Consider the following 22,633-nt stretch of genomic DNA (forward strand, 5'->3'; position numbering starts at 1 on the left):
TCTGACCTGACTTGGATCAGAAGTAATGTCTGAAAAATGCAGAAATACTGAATGATAGGTTTTGAGTGGGATTTTCCACTGACAAGGGTGCTGCCTGTGACTTCCTGGGAAGAGGAAGAAGCAGACCAAAGACGAGGCAGTAGCGTGAAAAAAATACCGTAGCAGGCTGAAAGACAGACAGTGAAAAAAATGGGCAAAGGGGAAAGAAATTAAGTAAGACTGGTGTATGGGATGAGCGAAATAACCCTAGGTGATCAGTTATCTGGAAGGTCAGCTACAGATTTTTCACTAGACTGCTAAGGATATTTTCGTTTTCTGAAGGTTTTTAGAATCAGTTCTTTCCGAAGCAAGGGTTTGGTACTTTGCAAGAACACAAGAAATCTGTACTTGTTTTATGATTCTGTTATGACAGAATCGAAGTCACCACTTTGGATGTCAGGAACAGTCAGTGGGCCAAATTCTTCTCTGAATTTCACTGATGCAGTCTTACTTGGCTGGGAATTCTCTCTGCTGCTGCTTTGCTTCTGTGCTTGTGTGAGCCTCCGTGTTTGTGTGCTTTTTTGTGTTTTCAGCCTGAGAGTCAGAACAAACATTTTAGGAAAAATAATAAGGAATATGAAAAGCTCTGACTGTGTAATGTTTGTAATGGACAGAAAACACAAAGGAATATGTTCAGCCTCAAAACTTTCAGTAAAGATCCCTGCAATTTAGACTTTCTCCTTCCTTCACCATTTTTCCTTTGTGAAAAATCTACTGTTTCTTCTCAACAAGAACAGGTGAAAACAGTTGTGTAAAAAAGTTTGAATCTGTATTTTCCCATATAGTGCTTATAAGTGATGTTTAATTGCTCATGATGAAGTGAGCAGTCATTGTTAATTGAAATCAGTACTTCTCTACCCTTTGAATGCTGTCTGTTTTCTCTCAGATAATGCCTGCTTCCAAGTAAAGAAACCGCAAAGCAGCACAAAATGAAACCAAGCCCTTTTCGAGGTGTTTGTGGCATTAGAAAGCACCCAAGAATGTTAATACAGAGATGGGCAGAAGCATTTTTCACAATAGGTCTGTTTGCTGTTTGACAAGTGATTCTTAGAGCACTTAAAAATTTCACTGCATATCTGAAACAGCAGTAATAGCATAATAAAATTCAGATTATGTTATGAATAGTGCTTTATCATACTCATACTCCAGCTGAGACACTTCATGTAATTTCTCTGGAGGATGGGCTTTCAGCTGGTTTTTTAGCATTATGTTGCTGATCTTTGTGTGTTCTGCAAATATATTGCACATCCAAAACACATACACAAACTATCTGTACTGCAACAGATGGAGCTTTCCACATAAATCAACAGCTGCAAGCAGCAGATTTTTATTGCCATTTCTTTATTGAATGCGAAGTACACAGCGGGATGAAATCTAGAGGTTTCAGATAAAAGATAGGTAGGAAACGCACACTTACATCCCACAATCAAATGCAGTTGCTGAAAATTTTCTGAAGCTTAGCAGTCCCCTGCACCTGTGAAATCAGGAGCTCTGCTGCAGAGAAACTACCAAGTTGTTCAGGTGTCTGGAGTTCTACCTGGCATCTCAATAGCTTTTGGGGTTATTTGCAGAAGTCCAGATAGAGAAGACTGCAGCATGCTGTGAGGACACAAACAGCAGGATTGGATTCTTGGTCGGAAGTACTCTTCCATCTAGAGCTCAGACCAAACGTGCAATGCAAGAATGCTGGAAGCCTGAGCAACAAATACCTGTCAAATGACCACATGGCTGAGAGTATAAGCTACAAATGCTGTTGTAGCAGAGCACTGTGTTCTGGCTCTGTTAAGAGCACATCTGTCCTGGAAACAGGCTTCTGTACTTTCATTTATAAGGAAATCGAGATGCTAAAATTCAGCATGGGAATACCTCTGTGGGAATAGCTCTTCACCAGCATAATGAAGCTATTTTTAAAAGTGTATTTCAGTACTAGATATTCTTACACAAGCACAAAGCAGGAAATCGCTTGGTCGAAAACCAATCTATTCGGCTCCCCCTATGGTTTTCCTAATCCACTGGAGATATTGTTTTGTGAGTCGGGTGTAGACCCCAGGGCCATCACGAGCACCACAGCTGTTTGGCTTCCCAAAAGAAGTGATGCCTCTTATCACATTATTGCATCTCAAAGGTCCGCCAGAATCCCCCTGAAAAAAGGGAAAAAAAAAATTGTAATTCAAATTTTCAAAAGCTAAAAAATACTTCTTTAAAATAAAATTTGCACCAGTTGTATGGAAGAAATAAAAATGTAGATAGTGCTGTTGTGGATTTATGTTTTTTTTTTTCCTCCTTGGAAGGTAAGATTTTTATTAGCAAAAGACTTCAATCTGAGCTTTTAAGTGGGAGTAATGGCAAATGAATCTAGGTCAGTGCTAAGGAATAGCTAGTCTTTTTGCATATGAAAAGAAAAAGCTGGAAACTTTCCTCTTGAAAAGCACAAAGTTTCTAGAAATTGGTACCTTTTTTATATTTTTGTCAATTAAATATTTAAATATTTTAAAGCGTGGTAGTTGTTACACAGTTGTGTGTTTGACTTGTGGCCCAGTCAAAATGGTTTTTGTCAACAAAACCTGTTTGAAAGCCTTTTGACATCAGAGAAGTTGTGCCATGGCAGTTAGCTGCTTCAGTATGGGCTCATAAAGTATTTTGTGGGTTTTTTTTTATTAAGAATATTTTATTGAAGAAGAGAATAGCCATCTGCCATTCTTGCATAAAACCACAATATCCAGAAATCTGTGAAGGTGAATTTATCAATCAGAAGTTTTGATTTTAAGGCTTAGAAAAAGAAGCCTTGGTAAATTCACTCATTTTTAATAAAATTCTTAATTGAACTGAAGTGAAGCAGAAATTATGAATATGTAAAAGCTAGTACTTTATTTTTAATATAATCTATGTGAATACAGACAGTAAATGTACTTACAGAACATGAGTCCTTTCCTCCCTCCTTATCCCCTGCGCATATCATGTTGTCTGTTATAACAGGGTTGTTTTTATAATGCTGGTTGTCGTTGCAGATGTCCCTGCTGATGACAGTGATGTTAACTTCCCTCAGGGTATCAGAAAACTTTCTCACACGATTGTGAGTTTGTCCCCATCCTGTTACTGTGCAGATTGTTCCTGGCTTGGGATCGTCATCTGAGGTAGGCAGGCGAATGACTTGCACAGCTTTATTAAGCTTTGCTCTTTTCTGAAGCTGTAGAAGATATGGAAAACAGTTATTTTGGGACATGCGTGTTAACCATTGCGTCTTTTTCGTTATGGTAGCGTGAAATTACTGAAACCCCTTTTGGAGATGCCTCGGTTCTTTGTGACAGGATTTAGGTAATCCATGTAAGAATGAGGAAGATGAGTATTCTTTGTCTCATGAATACCCACTTAACTTCTGCTGGAATGCTAGCTCTAAGAAAACCCCCTTATTTTACTTCTCTGGCTCTCAGACCATTGGTAGGACAAACTAAAACTAATCACTGAAGCTGGCAAATTTGAGAATCAGAGAAGTTGGAAATTTTCAATTAGAATTGTTTTTCAGACAGGACATTAGGGTTTTTAAACAAATTATTTCTATGTGTGAAATACACTTCTTTCTGTGGACAATCTTTATTCTTTCACTGAAAAGCTAGAAACTGAAATATCTTGGTCAAGCTACCATTGGCACACATTAAAGGAACTGTTGATTGCCTTATATCCCAGTGCATCACCAATTCCCCAGTCTGCAGACCAGACTATATCACACCAGAAACTCCTGTGGCTCATTTCCCTCACAAGAAGGAAGAGGCTGGTACATCATAAGAGATGCATATTCTGTAAGTGATGTGTAAGTCTATACCTGCACCAGCATAATGTCGTTTTCCTTACAACTGGAACAGTAGCATGGGTGGGGAATTTGTTTTGCAATCTGAAAATCCTGTTTTTCTCTCTCTCTTGCTGACAGTGAATGAACTCCAAGAGTAACTTTGCCTCGTTTCCTGAGAAGAAAAAGCATGGTTAGAGGGATTCACTTGCTGTAACTCCATAATTCTTTGCTGTTAAATGTGGTGCTGTAAGGTCCATCTGCTATGTCTCTTTTCTTGTGCCTGAAAAGCAACAGTAATTTTAAAAAATATGAAGGATTACCCTGTTTTTGCAAGTAGTTAAAAAAAATTGACTCGGTGAATGAAAAGACACGCTACCCTATTTTCAGCTTCCCAGAAGCATAGACATGGTTCAGGTACTTGACTCTGAACCTACCCCTGTTGTTTCCCTTTGGGAATTGAATGGAGAGTGGCTTTGCTGTTGCTAGTGGTCTCATCAACCTTGCCCTCTGCAATTAGTGCTGAAAATTTGGGGGAATAGCTCACAGTGCTGTTAGTTCAGAGATCATCATGACTGCACTGAATTGTACCATTGCTTTGTCCTAACACCATTTCAACAGTGTTTTCCAAGTCTATGTGAGACATAGCTCATTCCCTTTCTGTAACTCCTTCTGTGACTTCATGTGCTTACTCGATACTGAAGTGGTGACAGAGTTGTGCCTCTGGGCTCTCTGATACAGAAACCAGGAGTCTAGCAGACGTTGGTCAGGCAGTCCCAGGAGACCTTTGTGTCAGACCACAGTTACAGCTGTTTGTGGGAGAACAGCGTATGTTACAGCTGAACGGGAGAATATTCTTTGAGCGGATGTGTAGGTTGGTCCTCATTTGTGTCTTGCTGCAGCAAACATGGCCCTGAGGAGGTGGTTGCTCCTTTCTTCCAGCTGTTAAGAGCAGTCTGACTGTGTCTGAGTATCATTAGGTTAATTATTTATTGTATTTTCTCTTAAATGCAATCTTACTTGGAAACACTCTTTACCTTACATTAATATGACAGCTTTTGGGCCCTATGCTCCCTTTGTAGTCGGTTCCATACATCTCCCAGTTTGGACAGAAGGGGCGGGAGAGATGGATATGCTTCTCTGATGACTGCAGAGTCCAGTGAATCACTGGTCCCGGGCAGGCCACTGACAGAGCTTGTGTGAGGTCTGGCTCCACAGCAGCCCCAGTCCTCCCCAAAAGGCAGGGGGTGGAATGTGTCATTTAAACCTCACATCTTGCCTTGCTGAGGGACTCCGCGGGGCGAAATCGCCCTTTGCATGTTGAGTCAGACAGGAGGAAGAAAGGCTGGCTGACAAGCCGACATATCCAGCAGAGCAGAGATCTCTCAATGTCTCCTGTCATCTGTCTGGAGGATTTTTTCCCCTGTATAACTGCATGCTGTCTTTTTCTGTGGTGAACTGCATATCTTTACAGAATAAAATGACAAGAATTTATTTCTGTTTTCTGAGAAGCTGTTTAGCCTGGCCAGTACAGTTGTCTGAGAAAACAGGGATAAACCTTTCTCCCAAATTCACTGCTTCAGTGTTGCTATTCCGTGCTTGCATGCAGCTAGGAAGTTGTAAAATATCTCTTCAAAAAGAGTGAAGATCGATATACCTTGTTATATTATTTTTTACTCATTGAATTACATTTGTCAATATAAATTATAAAACACAGCAATCAGAACAGTATCATGGTCATGCTAAATGCACAAAACAACCAGGGATATTAACTTTCCTTCTTGAACAAATACACCAGATACTCACAAAGGACAATCTCTGAATCAGAATAAGAACTTACACTCTACAGTGGGCAGCTGTTAACACCCAGTTTTCCTTGATCAAAGCTCCTCCACAAATAGGTTTTCCATTTTTTTCGCTGATTAGGGCCATAAATGGCCTTGAGTGTGGTGCTACTTCATTTCCTCCAATGATATCCACACACAAACCTAAAAATAAAAATAAGGCATAATACACATAGCTGGGCTAACAAGTACTATAAAACACTCAGATTCTCTTAGAAAAAGTAGTTAATGTAGTTGCAAAGTAAACATACACATAATGCTGTTCTTCAGGGTTGACTTTTAAAGTTGCCCAGCAGTACTACTTCTGTAGGTTTCAATGAGACCCAAATTAGGTCTGTGGAGTGAGATTTGACAAAAACACCAAAGTATTGTGGCTCTTGCACAGATTTATTCTCCTGAAGTTTGCTGCTATGGTTAATTTCTTAGCTTTCATTATAAGTAACAACCTCAGATCTCCTATGTGATAAATGTTGTACAATATGTGACTTACACAGACACCTGAAAACTGGGCTATATGATAAATTGCATTACACGAATCTGTTTTTCAGAAAAACAGGAAATCAAAAGATTAATATATGTGTATGCCTCTAGAGAGAAAGGTCAGATAATCATTATGTTAAGTCGTCAGAATTCTTCCAAATAGCCTGTCTTCTGTGCAGCTTTAATTCATACTACCCATTCAGAAATTATTTTGTTTGTACAGAAGATCAAACACATGCAGACAGTGGAAAAGAGCTGATAATAAGAACACAAATAGTTGTGACTAATTACATTAATACATATAGGCTTAACTGAAGCTCTGTATGACAGCGTTTACCTTCAAGAAAATCGAACTGGGCACTTACCTCCACGAATTAGCAAGAGAATGACAGCAGCAGAGGTGGACAAAGTGAGGAAAGCTCCCATGATTTGTGTCTGGTGTTTGCCCTTATTCACTGTTTAATATATATATCTAAGTGAAAAGGATGTGGGTTCTGTATTTCCTTTTAAGGATATTTGATAAAGGCAAAAAAACCTCCCTGACAATGTAGTTTACAGCAGAGGTGTTAGTGAGAAATTTCATCATCTATTGTGGTGTGAAGAGAGGATCTGCCCCTGCTTCGTATTATCTCTGTAGCATTTGCAAGAGAGCTAATCTGAGAGTACTGGGCTGAAACCTTCCTTGCAAGCCACTACGTGTCCAGTCACACAGTGGGACTCAGCTCACATAAATTTAGACTTGATTCAGTTGTCCACATGAAGACATTATAGCTTCATTCTGGACATCCCAGGTGGCTGCCAGGTCAGAGATGAATCCCAGCCCATTCCCCATTAGAGAGTTATCTGTGCTGTTCAGGAGCCCCTCAGGATGAAGGCAACTGATGTTTGCTCCTTTCAACATCTGAAATCTGCACTGGCTGAGTATCCATATAGCACTGAGTATTGTTTAGTGGCCTAGAGTTAAGGGTATAATGCCATTTAAAGTGTCTTAAGGTGTCTTAGGTCTGCCTCCTGGTGCAGAAGGCCATGAGTCGTCTGTAGATGTTATGTCAGGTTTGCCAGCCCTGTCTGGGAAGCCCAGCCTATCTCAAATGTCACTGAATGCCTAGTTTTAGGCAGCTGAATTGAGTCCTGAAAACTGAATAAGTCTTATTAGGGCCTTGTAAAGGCACAGTTCCTCACTTCCAAATGTATGCCTAAATAATAGAAATAACTTCCATCAATATTAAATAATTTGGAATATCAAAGATTCTATTAACTAACTAGGTACATTCACAGAAGTGTAACTGCCACACAGCCTGGAAAGTTTCTTGAAGACTTGAGCCCTACTGTGGTCAGCCTGCAGAAAGCTTCTATGTTCTGGCTGTGTCACATCTTTGAGCTCAGTTGGCCTAGCCTGACGAGAGTTTTACCTGTAGAAGACCTTGGACAGACAGCTGGCTGACATTTGCCATTGCCCTCCCTTTTGGGACAGAGGGTAATTGTTGGTGATTTCTCTGAGTAAGGCAGATGTGGAGCTATTTTTGGAGATAGCAGAGCTATTTGGAATTGCTGTGGCTCATCAGAGGCACTGTCACCTATGTGGCATGTTGACAGCTCAATGCACTGTGAAACTACGCCCAGCTCTGAATTTTCTTTCATTTTTCTCCTCGCTACCTGTATATCCTCTGTAACTATCAGCAGTTTGTAGCACTGGGCTTCTTTTTATCCAGTGTTCTCCTGAACACAGTATCACCAGGTATCACAGGTACTGTTCTTTCATTTTTCACTTATAAATAGTTGCCAAAGTCTGATTTTATGACATTTCAATTGGCAGTCTTGCCATATTGAAGCTGTTTCCTCTCTGGACTATGAACAGACATGATCAGGATGAGCACTTGCAAGCCAAAATCCTGTACACTGAGACTTGCTTAAACTCCTAGTGCTACAATGATTCATCCTTGAATATTCCTGTATGAGGTGCCATGTCTAGTGAAAAGAGGTTTGATATGTGTCATCCTACGTTTGCCTGATCTATTTTCAAGGAAAAAGTTTTTGGGAGACACAGAATAAAACATGAGCAAATGTTCCTAGATATTTTCCAGGCAACTAAGATAAATCTATGCCTACCATCTAAAGCTAAATCTTCCATAGCCTGTTTATATTTGTTTTTCAATTTCTAAATGCAGTCCTATTTACTTCTAAATCCTACTTACTTCTAAAGATATCTTTCTGTAACTCCATAGGTATTAGCATACCCATGCCTTTTAAAAAATCCCCTCTAATCCTCAGAGATCCCTTTTAGATTGATAATTAGAATTAGGAATGTGCAGTCTAAAATACTGTTTGATAACAACTGATTGCTTTCTTTGCAAGGTCCTTCTGAGCAACAGCTCCGGCTATCACATAGTCCTTAGGTTGATTGCACAGGTATTAAAGATCAATTTGATATACACAAATCAGCCTCTAAAGATACTTCAGACAATAGCAGTTTTTTTAAGTTCTTCACATGGGACATGCTGGGTTTTTTGTAATGGTTTACCAGCAACATGTGCAAAACATGGGTGTAGACACAGAGGTTTGCAATACAGAAATGCCTCTCCCACCACTAGGTCTTTTTACCTTTTTCTTGTGACCACTGTTTGCATATTTTGTTTGCATTTGACACTTGCACAGTTTAGGGTTTTCTTAATTGGAATTCTGCACCCTGAAAAATTATTACTAAGAAAATATTGATTGGTCTGCCCTCCAGCTGTGTAGCTTGTGTTTTGTGTCAGGCATTCCTAAGCTTATCAGACAACAGATGCCTGCCAATTCTCAGTGGCTCTGATAAAATTCATATATTTATCTTTTTCAGTCTTTCAACTGAAAATGTTAGCTGGGCAGTACAATTCTGCAGGATATTTGCTGGTTGCTGGTATATCTTGGTCCACAGTTTGGGAGTGACTTTTGTACTCTACATGCCCTGAGTTTTCCCTCTCACCAGTGTTCTGTGGAGCTTTTTCAGGTGGCCCTTGTATTTGTTGTCTCATTTGTTCACCTGCTTGAAGATGGCTGGTTTCATTTTTCTCACATATTTCCATTAAACTTGAAAGAGCATTAACTTCTCTGAAACACATTTTACTATACATTCATCCTCTGTAATGCTCAGGAATTTCCTTGTGTGCTTTTTTTCTGATATAATGCCTGTGGTGAAGGGCTGATGAATTTCCTGTAAGACCTGGACCAATTAATATTGACACATGTTGTGAATTCAAGAAACAGGCAGATATTAAAGAAACCTGAAGAAAGAACCTAAAGAAACCAAGCTGCAGTTAAGATAACACAGTATTAATGATGTAAAGGGAAACTTCAAGAGAAGGAGCTATTCAGAAAACATTTCAACCACCATTTCCTGTAGGGGACATTTAATTAGAGAGGGCTGTATTGTAATTTACAATGTTCTTGTCAGTAAATAGCAGCAGCTATGACAAGCCACCTGTTTGCTCTCCTGCTCTAGCTGCTGTTATCCTATCCTCAAGACGTGAGTACTCATCTAAGGATAAAAATATCCAAATTCACACTTCCTCTAGATAACACATAACATAATTGCACTTCTGTTGCATTTCAGATGATTGCATAGACATTATTGTCCTCATTTCTGGCCTTCTATGGCTGAAACCCAGACAATTTAACTGTGTGTGGAGGAGCTCTTGTGGAAAAGCAATGGGTTTTGACAGCAGCGCATTGTAAGTATCTTATAGTAGGGCAATTCTAACTCTTAACTGAGGTGAGGCATGGTGTGCAAGCCTTTTAAGTTATGAAAAGTTATTATTGATTTCTAAAGAATTGTTAAAAGTTGCAGTTCACTGGTGCTACAGGCAGGGCTTTGGATTCTTTGATAACGGCTGGTTTTACAAGACACCAGTCCAGACAGTGATAGGTGGGGAAGGTTTATCTCACAGGGGCAAAAGGATGCTGGGACAGGAATTAGCAGGGCTCATTTGGAGAGCTTTAAACTGGACTCGAAGGGAGATGGGGCTGTAGCTGGGCTTGCACCAGTGAGGCAGCACTCTAGAATTGATGAAGACTGGGAGGCCTCCCGTTCCCCTAGGGTGAAATCGATGTGCTCAGCTCGCTCTCTGAAATGCCTGTACACCAATGCACACAGCATGGGGAATAAGCAGGAGGAGTTAGAAACCTGTGTTCGGGCAGGACATTATGACCCGGTGGCAATTACAGAGACATGGTGGGACAGCTCACATGACTGGAATGTGGTCATGGATGGCTATGTCCTTTTCAGGAAAGACACACCAGCAAGTTGAGGTGGTGGAGCTGCTCTTTATGTGAGAAAGCAACTACAATGTACTGAGTACTGTCCAGGCACTGATGAGGAGCGAGTTGAGAGTCTATGGGTGAGAATCAGGGGCAGGCTGGCAAGGGTGCTACTGTTGTGAGTGTCTATTACAGGCCACCAGATCAGGTGAGGAAGTTGATGAAGCCTTCTACAGACAGCTGAGAGCAGCCTTGCAGTCACAGGCCCTGGTTGTCATGGGGGATTTTAACAACCCTGATGTTTGCTGGAAGGACTACTCGGCCAGCCAGCCATAGTCCAGCAGGTTCCTCTAGTGCACTGACAATAACCTCCTGATGCAAATGGTGGAGGAGCCGACTAGGAATGGAGCACTGCTGGATCTCATCCTCACTAACAAGGAGGGTCTGGTTGAAGTGGTAAAGGTTGACGGCTGCCTTGGCTGCAGCAACCATGAGATGGTGGAGTTCAGGATCTCCTGTGGCAGGAACAGAATAGCAAGCAGAATTGCAACCCTGGGCTTCAGCAGGACAAACTTTGGCCTTTTCAAACAATTGCTAGGGGAAAGCCCATGAGCAAGGCTGCTTGAAGGTAAAGGGGCCCAAGATAGTTGGTTAGTGTTCAGGGACTGCTTCTTCCAATCTCAAGATCAGAGCATCCTGGCACATAGGAAGTCAAGGAAGGGAGCCAGGAGACCCGCGTGGTTAAACAGGGAACTGCTGGGTAAGCTCAAGTGGAAGAGGAGAGTTTACTGATCATGGAAGGAGGGGCTGGCCACTTGGGAAGAACATAAGGCTGTTGTCAGAGGATGTAGGGAGGCAACTAGGAAAGCTAAGGCCTCCTTAGAATTCAACCTGGCGAGAGGGATCAAGGACAACAGAAAGAGCTTTTTCAAATACATGGCAGATAAAAGTAACACCAGAGGCAATGTAGTCCCACTGATGAATGAGGTGGGTGCCCTGGTGACAGATGACACAGAGAAGGCAGAGTTATTGGATGTCTTCTTTGTCACTGTCTACACTGCTGACAGCTGTCCTGAGGAGCCCCGTACCCCTGAGGCCCCAGAGGGAGTCAGGACAATGGACGAGTTTGCCTTGGTTGATGAGGACTGGTTTAGGGACCAGTTAAGCAATATGGACATCCACAAATCCATGGGTCCAGATGGGATGCACCTGCGGGTGCTGAGGGAGCTGGCTGAAGTCATTGCTAGGCCACTCTCCATCATCTTTGCCAAGTCTTGGGAAATGGGAGAGATGCCTAAGGACTGAAGGAAAGCAAATGTCACTCCAGTCTTCAAAAAGGGCAGGAAGGAGGACTCGGGTAAATATAGACCGGTCAGCCTCACCTCCATCCCTGGGAAAGTGATGGAACAACTTATCCTTGGTGCCACCTCAAGGCATATCAAGGATAAGAGGGTCGTCAGGGGCAGTCAACATGGCTTCACCAAGGGGAAGTTGTTCCTGACCAACCTCATCGCCTTTTATGAGGACATAACAAGGTGGATAGATGATGGCAGAGCGGTGGATGTGGTCTACCTTGACTTGAGTAAGACATTTGACACAGTCTCCCACAGCATCCTTATAGCTAAACTGAAGGAGTGTGTTCTGGATGATCGGGTAGTGAGGTGGACTGCGAACTGGCTGAAGGAAAGGAGCCAGAGAGTCATGGTCAATGGGGCATGGTCCAGTTGGAGGCCTGTATCTAGTGGAGTGCCTCAAGGGTCAGTACTGGGCCTGTATGATTCAATATATTCATCAACGACTTGGATGAGGGAATAGACTGTACTATCAGCAAGTTTGCTGATGACACCAAGCTGGTGTCACAGGAGTGGCTGACACGCCAGAAGGCTGTGCTGCCATCCAGAGAGACCTGGACAGGCTGGAGAGTTGGGCGGGGAAAAAATTTAATGAAACGTAACAAGGGAAAGTGTAGAGTCTTGCATCTGGGCAAGAACAACCCCAGCTTCCATTATAAATTGGGGAATGACCTATTAGAGTGCAGTGAAGCGGAAAGGGACCTGGGGGTCCTGGTGGACAGCAGGTTGACCATGAGCCAGCACTGTGCCCTTGTGGCCAGGAAGGCCAACGGCATCCTGGGATGTATTAGAAGAGGGGTGGTTAGTAGGTCAAGAGAGGTTCTCCTTCCCCTCTACTCCGCCCTGGTGAGACCACATCTGGAATATTGTGTCCAGTTCTGGGCCCCTCAGTTCAAGAAGGACAGGGAACTGCTGGAGAGAGTCCAGCGCAGGGCAACAAAGATGATGAAGGGAGTGGAGCATCTCCCTTATGAGGAAAGGCTGAGGGAGCTGGGTCTCTTTAGTTTGGACAAGAGGAGACTGAGGGGTGACCTTATTAATGTTTACAAATATATAAAGGGTGAGTGTCACGAGGATGGAGTCAGGCTCTTCTGAGTGACAACCAATGATAGGACAAGGGGTAATGGGTTCAAACTGGAACACAAGAGGTTCCACTTAAATTTGACAAGAAACTTCTTCTCAGTGAGGGTAACAGAGCACTGGAACAGGCTGCCCAGGAAGGTTGTGGAGTCTCCTTCTCTGCAGGCATTCAAAACCCATGTGGACACATTCCTGTGTAACCTCATCTAGATGTTCCTGCTTCGGTGGGGGGTTTGGACTAGATGATCTTTTGAGGTCCCTTCCAATCCCTAACATTCTGTGATTCTATGATTCTCATTAAACTGATTTAAGAGCTTTTAATTCTGTTTTGTTTTGTAATCTACTGATCTGCATTGTGTACAGTTACCTTCATTGGTCAGATCCTGCCAGTGTTTCAAGGTACAGACTGTGCTGATAAATTTTAGTTATTTATGAATTCAAAACAGCAATGTCTTAGAGACAGGGATATTTTCAAAAGTGCTTTAAACAAATCTTACCTCAGTGGCTGGGACTAAGCCTCAAAATACACTGAGAGATGAAGTCATATTAGATGGAAACATTATTTCTGCCATTTTAAGTGGCCAGGGCTAAAAAAATCTGAATGTCAGTCATGACTATGACAAGGAGCATTTTCCTTTTGAAGAGTCAAATGTGAGCACAACGACCCCTTCCACAGGTGGGAGACCCCAAGGCTGACACAGCTGTTGAACAGCTGTCTCAGGGTAAGGAGGACATCTGCTGTTCATGTTAGGAAGTAAAATGCCCGTGTTTTTGCTAAAATATTCTCTAAATCGTATCTTAGTTCTCCATTTTATTTCTGTGTTTTGGGTAACTAAAAGCAAACCAATTACAATAAAACGGTGCAAGCCTGCAAGCCTGACTTCCTCAAACACAGTGTGGGCACCTCATCCAGCGTTCTTCCATCACTTAGTCTGAAATAGGGGACACAGCTTCTTCTTTCTGAGTGAATTTGACTTCCACACTTCTTCAACTGGATAAGTTTTGGTTGCATTTTTGGTAAGGTTAGAAATATTCACACCCAGTATGTGCTGTTTTGCACATTCGCAAAGGAAGAGCCAACCCTTCCTCTTTGGAGTTACAGGATTTTTTTTTTTTTTAATGGGAGCTGGAGTCTCTCACTCTTCATACAGTGACCCAGAGTTGTGGTTATAAAAATTCAGATTTGGGAGGTATTCAGTGAAGAGGGCACTGGTAGTGTCTGGTTCTGTGGAGAGGACAGCTCTGGTCACTGGTTTGGTTGTCTAATATGCGTGTTGGTTGGGGCTGATTTTGAGTCTTTGTCACTGGGGCAAAGTGAAACGATGTCTATCTGGTCTCCTCCTGAGCTGTATGGTGATGCCCACACAAAACTCACCCATCCCTATGCTATGTCTAGGCTATTCTTAGCAGGTGCAATTGCAGTGCCTGTAAGCTCTCCTAACTAATAAAATTACGTGATAATCACTTCTGAAATATTTTTTGTCTTTGACAAAATAGCATGAATCCAGCAACATGAATTTCTGTGTGGCCTGCAAACAACCTGTCAGAGACTTGGATGAGGTGGCAAGTGTTTTTCTTATTTCCCGCTCCCCCCTGAAGCTTCTCTTTTCGCACAGTGGTTGATTGCCTGGGCTTTCCGCAAGTCCAGTGCTTGCATCTCTGTTGAGGATGATACATGAAAGAACCCCAAGAACAGAATTTTGTGAGTCTTACATCATTCTCACTATGTAGGTGTGCCTTGTAGATAAAAAGATAAATTTTTAGGATCCAGCGCTGCCTTTGCAGCTCTTTTCACAAGCAAGCATTCACATACAAATCAATGAATTGTATCTTTTGGTGAGACATGCAGCTGGAATTAAGAAAATAATTCTTTTGTTGGTTTGTTTGGAGTGATAAAATCTTTATTGTGGCTTGAGTAAGTAGTCCTGTGTGCAGCAACATTGTGTTCTAAAGATAAAGCACAGGAAAGCAGCGGTATGTCTTCTGGCAATGTAGCCTTTTTGGGCTGCATTAAGTTTAACAGGGCAAAGCGAAGAAAGATGAACTCTAGTAAATACATTTCTGATAATATTCAGAGAGCCTGGGGGAGATGGAGATTTATGAGTTGCTTAACTCTTATTTTTTATTAGCCAGGAACTGGACACATAACTCTGTTTGGGTTTTGGCAGTCTCCCTTTTCAACATTCACTGCAGGGGTTTCTTGAGTTAGCCAACACCCGTCCTTCTTTGTTGATGGGCTGAATCCTGTATTTAGTGAAGTTAAGGACAAGACTTCTATGAATATTAAAGATGTCCACTTTAGCAGAGCACTTACCTGTGTGCATGGTGCTCAGAATGAGTATTGAGTATTAATATGTGTATTTACATCCCGTTTATGTCAGCAAGACCATCTACATTCTATTATTCAGGTATGTTTCAGTCCTTTGCAGGATCAGGTCATAAATCTGAAGGAGACCATTAAAAAATCAATGAAAGGAATGAGCACCAGCAGTCCTTGTGAAAGGGGCTCTCCTTAAAAAGCAGTAAGCTTTTTCATGAAATGAATTCCAAACTCTGGAAATCCTTGAGTGTCAGCTCTCACACCATTATTTCACCAAACTAGATTTACAGTAAATAAATGTTGCTTTGTAGAGGAAAATACAAGCTCATGTCAAAACATTAAAATGAACAATATCCTTTCCTATGTTTTAATTGTGTTGTTTTAAAATGAAATTGTAAGTATTATGTTACATGTCTTTTGATTATCTTAAAAGGTGTTGCTCAGTTCCAGTCGTGACCTTCTCTCTCTGCACTTTCTTTAAATTACAGATTAAACGAATCAGAAGTTAGAGTTGTTCTTGGAGCCCATCAAGCATCCATAGCTGAAAAAGAACCGCAGATATTTAAGGTTATGCATTACTTTCCTAATCCTCAGTTTGGCAGGCCTTCCAAGGAAAATGATATAATGCTCCTCAAGGTATTGTGTTAATTGCTGTTGTATTATTATAAAAGAAATTTTGCTGATGATCATTTTGGCCATTCTTTAATATCAAAGAGTGCATTGTTTAGATAGGTTAATAGTATAACAAAACACCCTGCTTTTTGTTGTACTAATATAGATAAGGTTACAGGATCATGGACTCTATGAGCAGGGATTACGTTTCAAGTCCATTCTCTGCTCTAAAACTGCCTTTAACCCACTCACTGCAGCAACCTCTCCAAAAGCCCAAAATACATTCTTTAGTAATTTTTCAAAGGCAGTGCTGAAGTGATGTTTGCAATGGAATCTAGATGACAGCTGTATCTGAGAGGGTTACCTTTTGGTGGACTAAGCAAAAATAGGGATGAAACTTACTGTTAATTATTTGGGGTAACTACATAAAGTATGGGTAATACAGGACACAGATGAGTTCAACTGTAGGAGCACAGCGTGGTCACATAGTGAAAAAGGCTTGGGACACAGCAGAATGAAGCACAGGAAGATGTCCTCACCAATGTCATCATCCTGGATGCCAAAGTGAGTCAGGGCTGTAAGAATTTCTTGCATACCAGCTCCTGCTCAGCCTTGCTCATACCTCACAGTGTCCCTGCACTGCAAACTTGGTTAATCCAGCATCGAGGTTGACATGGAGGCAGCCAGGGGTGTTTTGAACAGGGGAAGGGCAATCTCCATGCAGGAAGCCTGTAGATTGTCAAATGGTTCTGGAAGACTGCCTTGCTGATACCAGCAGCTTCAGTACCGATCCAAAGTCCCTGAAAAAGATAAGACTTGTACATTGTCTTGCCTGTACCCTTAGAAACACAACTTCAATACAATGCCTAAGAAATCTTGGATGGATCTTTATTCAGGCTATGCTTTAATGATATGCCTGTGATAATGATGAAATATTTTTATGCAAAATATCAATCTGTATATTTAAAATAATTGTCTAGGTACAGTATATTATGAATATTACTATGCTCCTGAAAAAAAATGGTGGAATTACATAGAAAAAGAAGTGATGACTTGAGCCTGATTTCTACTGTTTAGATGGTATCACCAGTTTGATATGACAATGGCACAGGGAGGAAACTAGCAATGTCTGTTTCTGGAACTACCTAGAGCATTACACTAGTGACTTAACGTTGTCCAAGTGTGAAAAGCTCCTTCCCCCAAATGTTAGTGAGCATTCTCCATCTGCTTCATTGCAAAGGCACACAAGTTCAACTCACTGGCTCCTCCTGTGTCTACCAGCAATTTATCAGGAGCACCATCTTATTTGTGGACATAATACCAGAATGGATCGCTAGGGAGTAGTATTTCTAGAGCTGAAAGTTACAACTCTGTTCCAGAAACACATGGGTACTGTAAAATCCTTTGTCTGATTTGGCACAGGAATAGGGGTAGCATTATCACCAGGGCTCTCTTCCCATCTCTTCAGTTCTGCTATAATGAGTAGTAAGTAACCTGGGATAAACTTTCCATCTTTGGAAATTCCCACCATTATTCCTGGCGATCATAAACTGTAAGGATTTCTCAATTAAACTTGTTATTTGTTGGAGTGCTTTTTTTAAAAGGTATAAAGCCAGAATCACTTAACTGACAACCATTCAGGAACACGTATAACCACCTGTGAAATGAATCATGGCACGATGATTCTGTGTAAAACAGAAGACGTGAACCCTTGGCAAGCACATGCATTGAAGATAAGTGTTTGTGTTTTGCTGTTTTTTCACTGATAGGCTTAAATTTGTCTCTGCTGAAGGATGAATCCATCAGGTAAAGGCCAACAAAAAAGGAGAAGTTTGGATCACTTAAACCCTCTTGAATATCTCAAAGCAAAAACTTGGCAGTCTGAAGAGTTCAAGACACCATTTCCCCCCAGTCATGTCACTGCTGTCATGTCTAACTGGTTATAGCTTTTATTTTCATCTTTGTTACTGGGTACATTGCACTGTCCTGTGAGTTTTCTGAGTGTCAGTCAAGCATCAGAGTCTGATTTCAACACAGAAATTCAGTGGAAAGTTAGGTTCTTGAACAGGACATAGATCCAACAGCCTAACTCCTGTGAAGGGTTTTAATTTCCTTCTGTAATCAATGGGAAGCTGGGCTTGAACTCACTGCTGCTGCCACAGGTAGGAAATTACTATACAGACACCTCTTTTGGATTTGCGAAGGGGCAGTTAAGCTCAGGATCAGCTCCTAACTATTGAAAAGTGTTTTATAGGGAAAGTATTGGTAGAAGGAGACTGAATGCCAATTAAAACTAGATTATTATTTTCCTTCCTTTCAGCCTCAGAAAGCATTTTTTTCCTTCATTTTTTTCCAGCTGAACGGTATTGCAAGGCTGGATAAATATGTGCAACTTTTGCCTCTGCCCGAGTCTTACAGAGATATTAAACCTGGCACAATGTGCAAGGTGGCTGGCTGGGGAGTCACATCTTCAGAAAAGCTGTCAAAATATCTTCAAGAAACAACTCTTAAAATTGTTGATAGAAAAATCTGCGAGAGAGAATACAAAAAATACACAAAAATAACCAGCAACATCTTGTGTGCTGGAGGGAAAAGCAAATTTTCAAAGAGAGATGCATACCAGGTAAGAAGCAAAGTTACAAAGAGGACGGTATGTGCTGTAGCAATGGTTCCCTTTTTTACTGTGAACAAAGCAGCACTAGACACTTAATGAGGCTGATCAGATTCACAGTAATTTTAACCACATTTTTATGAGACTTTATTGCTATGAAAAGGAAGTGTTTAAACTTTGAGTAGTTCAGGTCAATGTACACAACAATATCGAGAGACAATTTAAGTCTGGAATTATCTCAGTTAACTTCAGCTGCGTTTCTTTAGCTAAGGTGCTCTCCTTAGGCACCACCTGTAGTTATAGGAGACAAAGAACTTGCAGAGTCTGAATCATCTGATACTTTCCACATACCAATATCCGAATAGTACAGAATTAACTCTACACTCGGAAGTGCTGTTTGGATCTTGCTTTTGATGTCTTCTGTGGCAAGTCCAGAAGGGCCAGTTGTTAAAGAAATGAGAACCAGTTTATACTAACAATTAAAAAATACATTTTGAAATAGAACTATGGTAACACTGTGCTGGTCTATAACATTTACCCAAAGGCACCCTCAGGCTTTAAAAGCAGTCTATCCTGATACCTCACCCAACTTCCATGAAGTGACATAAGCCAACTGAGCCATTTCATAGATTGGAACAAGTTAGAAGCAACATTTCCAAACATGCTTATGCGCCACGGGTGGCACTGCATGTGCTGCTGGAAACCAGCAAACACACATTGATAGTTACTTCTGTTTTGTGTCCCACGGAGACTCGGGTGAGCCGTTGATCTACGCTGGTTGATATAGTGGGTTTGTTTCTTTTGGAAAAGCATGTGGAAGAAGAGACATGCCTGAAGTTTATACGCAACTGAAAATATATTACCTGGATAAAAAAAAAAATCATTTCCCTTCACATTGATCCAGGAGATGGGCAAGAGTGTTTTAATAAATACTGTGCTGCGCATTAGAACTAGATGCTGCTGCTTTAGCGTGTCACCTTTAGAGAGTACCCCCCAGCTTTGCAGGTTTGCTAAAACCGCCACAGCTTTATGAGAACAATATTCTGCTTTGTACAGATAACATGTTTACTCATCTTTAGTAGGAAGCTAGCTCTTAGGTAGCACAGTTTGTGTTAGACTTCACCCTGCTCTTAGTGTGATGGGAAGGTACTGCTCACCTTGTTTGTCGTGCCTGGGATGAGGCAACAATTTACGTGTGTACTCACAGAAAAATTTAATTTCAAACTAATAGTAAATGAGATGCCTGCTGAAAGAAAAATGAGGGGAAAAAAGCTTTAGACATTCCAATATTTCACTGTGACATTGCTCAAAACCAAATGCTTCAATTCTCCATTACTGAATATTTATTTAACTAAATTCATTTTCAAGCAATTAAAGTAATAAACAGATAAACACTTTTGTAATCAATCTTACATTATGGGAAAAAAAAAAGTCTCTTTTTTTTTCTAGATTATTTTTCTTTTTTTTTTTTTTTTTTTTCTTGATCGAATCAACGAAATCATCTCACAGCATGTTTCATGATCTCACTCTTTCACTGAATGGTCTGTTGAAAAAAGTATAAATCCTGATTGTAATGGAAGTAATTACGCTTCTCTAACACAGTGCCTATTTAACATCTATAAAAACAAACAGAACTTTTGCTATGGATTTCAGCAGACTTCTGCTAACAGAAGGACCTGCTGTGTTTCTGAAGAAGCCTGTGGTTAGCTTGGCGTATTCCCATTATCCTCTAAATAGCCTCCAGGTCTTTTTTTGCCAACAATTTAGAAGTGACCATCTGCACAGTTTCTCTGCTTCTTTGGTTATTGCACTCATATGCACCAAATACTGTAAACTTTGGGATGTTGCAAAGGCATAAATAAATAGCATGTACTGGCCCTGATTACTGACCAGCAAGCCGTCTCACTGTGCTGAGCAGAGCAAACCATGTCTCATGAAGACCACACAGATAAAGAGGCAAATGCACACCTCAGAGCTGGGTTGGTAGTTGGCCATGGTACAATACAACCTGCCTTGTGGTGTATGGGGATTTCATCATATTCTCACTGATCTTAAGAGGTGCCAGTGAGAATTGGCTCTGGCCTGGAACACAGACAGAAACTGGGAAAACTTGGGAGAAAAGAAGGGAAACAATATAAAAATGGAAAGAATAATATACAGCTGTTAAGACTTTTCAGCTGGGGCTCTCAGAGGATGTTGCAAACACAAAGTAGTCCCTTCTACTTTTGTAAGGTAAATAGCAGCAAAGATGGCATTCTGCCCATTCCACGGAAGACTTCACACCCCACAGCCCAATAACTATAATAACTAGTGTTTAATCTCTCAGAGGCAGAGATTTCACTCACTCAGTTGATGTGAACAGTGATTGCCTCTTAGTTACTGATGGGAAACAATGAGTGATAGAGTCTGGAAGTTGTAACCCAGCAGGTTAACTCCAGTTCACATATTGTCCTTGTGCCCAAGAAGGCCAATGGTATCCTGGGGTACATTAGGAAAACGGTGACCAGCAGGTTGAGGGAGGTGATCCTTCTCCTCTGCTCTGCCCTGGTGAGGCTGCATCTGGAGTTCTGTGTCCAATTCTGGGCTCCCCAGTTTAAGAAGGACAAGGAATTACTGGAGGGAGTCCGGCAGAGGGCTACGAAGAAGATGAGGGGCCTGGAGCATCTTTCTTATGAGGAGAGACTGAGAGACCTGGGTCTGTTTGTTCAGTCCGGAGAAGAGAAGGCTGAGAGGGGATCTCATCAATGTTTATAAATGCCTCAAGGGTGGGTGTCAAGAGGATGGGACCAGACTCCTTTCAGTGGTGCCCAACAATAGAATGAGGGGCAACATGTACAGACTGAAGCATGGGAGGTTCCATCTGGCTATGAGGAGAAAGTTGTTTACTTCGAGGGTGCCAGAGCCCTGGAACAGGCTGCCCAGAGAGGTGGTGGAATCTCCTTCTCTGGAGACATTCAAAATCCCCCTGGACACATCCCTGTGTGATCTGCTCTGGTGAACCTGCTTTAGCAGGTGGGTTGGACTGGATGATCTCCAGAGGTCCCTTCCAGCCCCAAACATTCTGTGATTCTGTGTGACTGGGATTTGTGGTGTGCATGATCTCCTGTAATGACTTTATTTACAGCATCTTTTTGTCTTTAATGGGTGATGTAGCAGGTGGAAGAACGTTACTGCTAGGGCCGTGGGGCACTGCCAGACCCGACTGCCTCTGTCCACCCCTTGGGACTCCTCCACCCACAGGACCCACATCAGCCCTGGGATGATCAGCCTCTGTCCCAGGGACGCTGTGGCAGGGCCGATCTCCAGCTCCCCTCAGCCTGGCCCTGCACTGCCATGGCCCTGCTGAGCCGAGCTTATACAAAGTCCCAGGCTTGCCTTGGCCTGTCCCCAGGGATGTACAGGAGCAGTGAGCTGAGCAGCAACCTTGACTCATTTTCTGTCCAACCTGAGGCGAGCAGTCTTTATTCCCACCACATTCATGAGCATTGAAATCCCCATGTCCTGAGAGTGCCTGCCCATCTGCCCCTCGAGGTGATGGGCAGCGGGGGCCAGGGAGTGTGGCAGGAGTCTTACAGCGGGGCTGCAAAATGCCTCACAATTCAGCATTTTATTAGCACCTGTGAAAGCACACAGTGGAAAGATGGCTCTACAGCTGTGGGTAGGCAAAGGTCCGGGAAAGGGTGAGTGTTGTCTGAACAAGGTGACCACTGGTGTCATGGCTGAAACCACTGCTGGGCTGATTCTCAGAGCTGAACCAATAGCAGGAAAGCCACAGACAGTAGCTCCAGGTACTCAGCTGAGCTGACTTCTCTGTTAGACATTTGCAGCTATTTCTGTTTTTACTGAGGTCTTCCAGGAAAGCAATGTTCATCAAGGAGTATGTCTGACTTGCTTGTTGCCTGCCACATAGCCCCTAAGGTTGATCGGGCTGTGCAAAGATATTATACATGATGCTAACGTGATGTATGGCGCTGATGTAGAGTATATGGTGCTGACATATGGCTGACAGCTCTTTATCCAATAGAGGGGCTGACAATTTGTCTTCACACGTCATGCAGAGATGCAGATACTAGTTAGCTTTAGTTCTTATATTCATTCTGCCCTTGTTCTGTGCAGTAATGGCGGATGTTTTGTACTTGTTTTGGCTGTAAATCTAATGCACTGGATGTTCAATGTGGGAATTTTTTCTTTTTTCTTTTAAACAAACTTCTAGTTCTCAGTACAGAGGGTGGCATTATCTATTGTCAACAACTGTTGTTTCCTGAAAGTGCAGTGATA

At 41.9% G+C, this 22,633-nt stretch overlaps 1 protein-coding gene and 1 pseudogene across 2 annotated transcripts; one reads left to right on the forward strand and one right to left on the reverse strand.

Moving 5' to 3' along the window:
• Positions 1 to 1,379: 1,379 nt before the first annotated feature.
• On the reverse strand, positions 1,380 to 6,581 carry GZMA (granzyme A). Its single transcript, XM_082075204.1, has 5 exons — positions 6,513 to 6,581; positions 5,664 to 5,811; positions 3,860 to 3,998; positions 2,954 to 3,226; positions 1,380 to 2,180 (listed from the first exon to the last, which is right to left on the reverse strand). Exons 1-5 carry the CDS (start codon positions 6,571 to 6,573, stop codon positions 2,019 to 2,021), a joined length of 783 nt encoding a protein of 260 aa, XP_081931330.1. The 5' UTR covers positions 6,574 to 6,581; the 3' UTR covers positions 1,380 to 2,018.
• Positions 6,582 to 9,564: 2,983 nt separating this feature from the next.
• Positions 9,565 to 19,254, forward strand: LOC309450944 (granzyme A-like; annotated as a pseudogene). Its single transcript has 5 exons — positions 9,565 to 9,649; positions 9,792 to 9,858; positions 15,621 to 15,768; positions 18,101 to 18,367; positions 19,063 to 19,254. The product of its transcript is annotated as a granzyme A-like (transcript).
• Positions 19,255 to 22,633: the final 3,379 nt, after the last annotated feature.

Source organism: Streptopelia decaocto, assembly GCF_964273445.1.
Source record: "Streptopelia decaocto genome assembly, chromosome: Z".
Classification (NCBI taxonomy): domain Eukaryota; kingdom Metazoa; phylum Chordata; class Aves; order Columbiformes; family Columbidae; genus Streptopelia; species Streptopelia decaocto.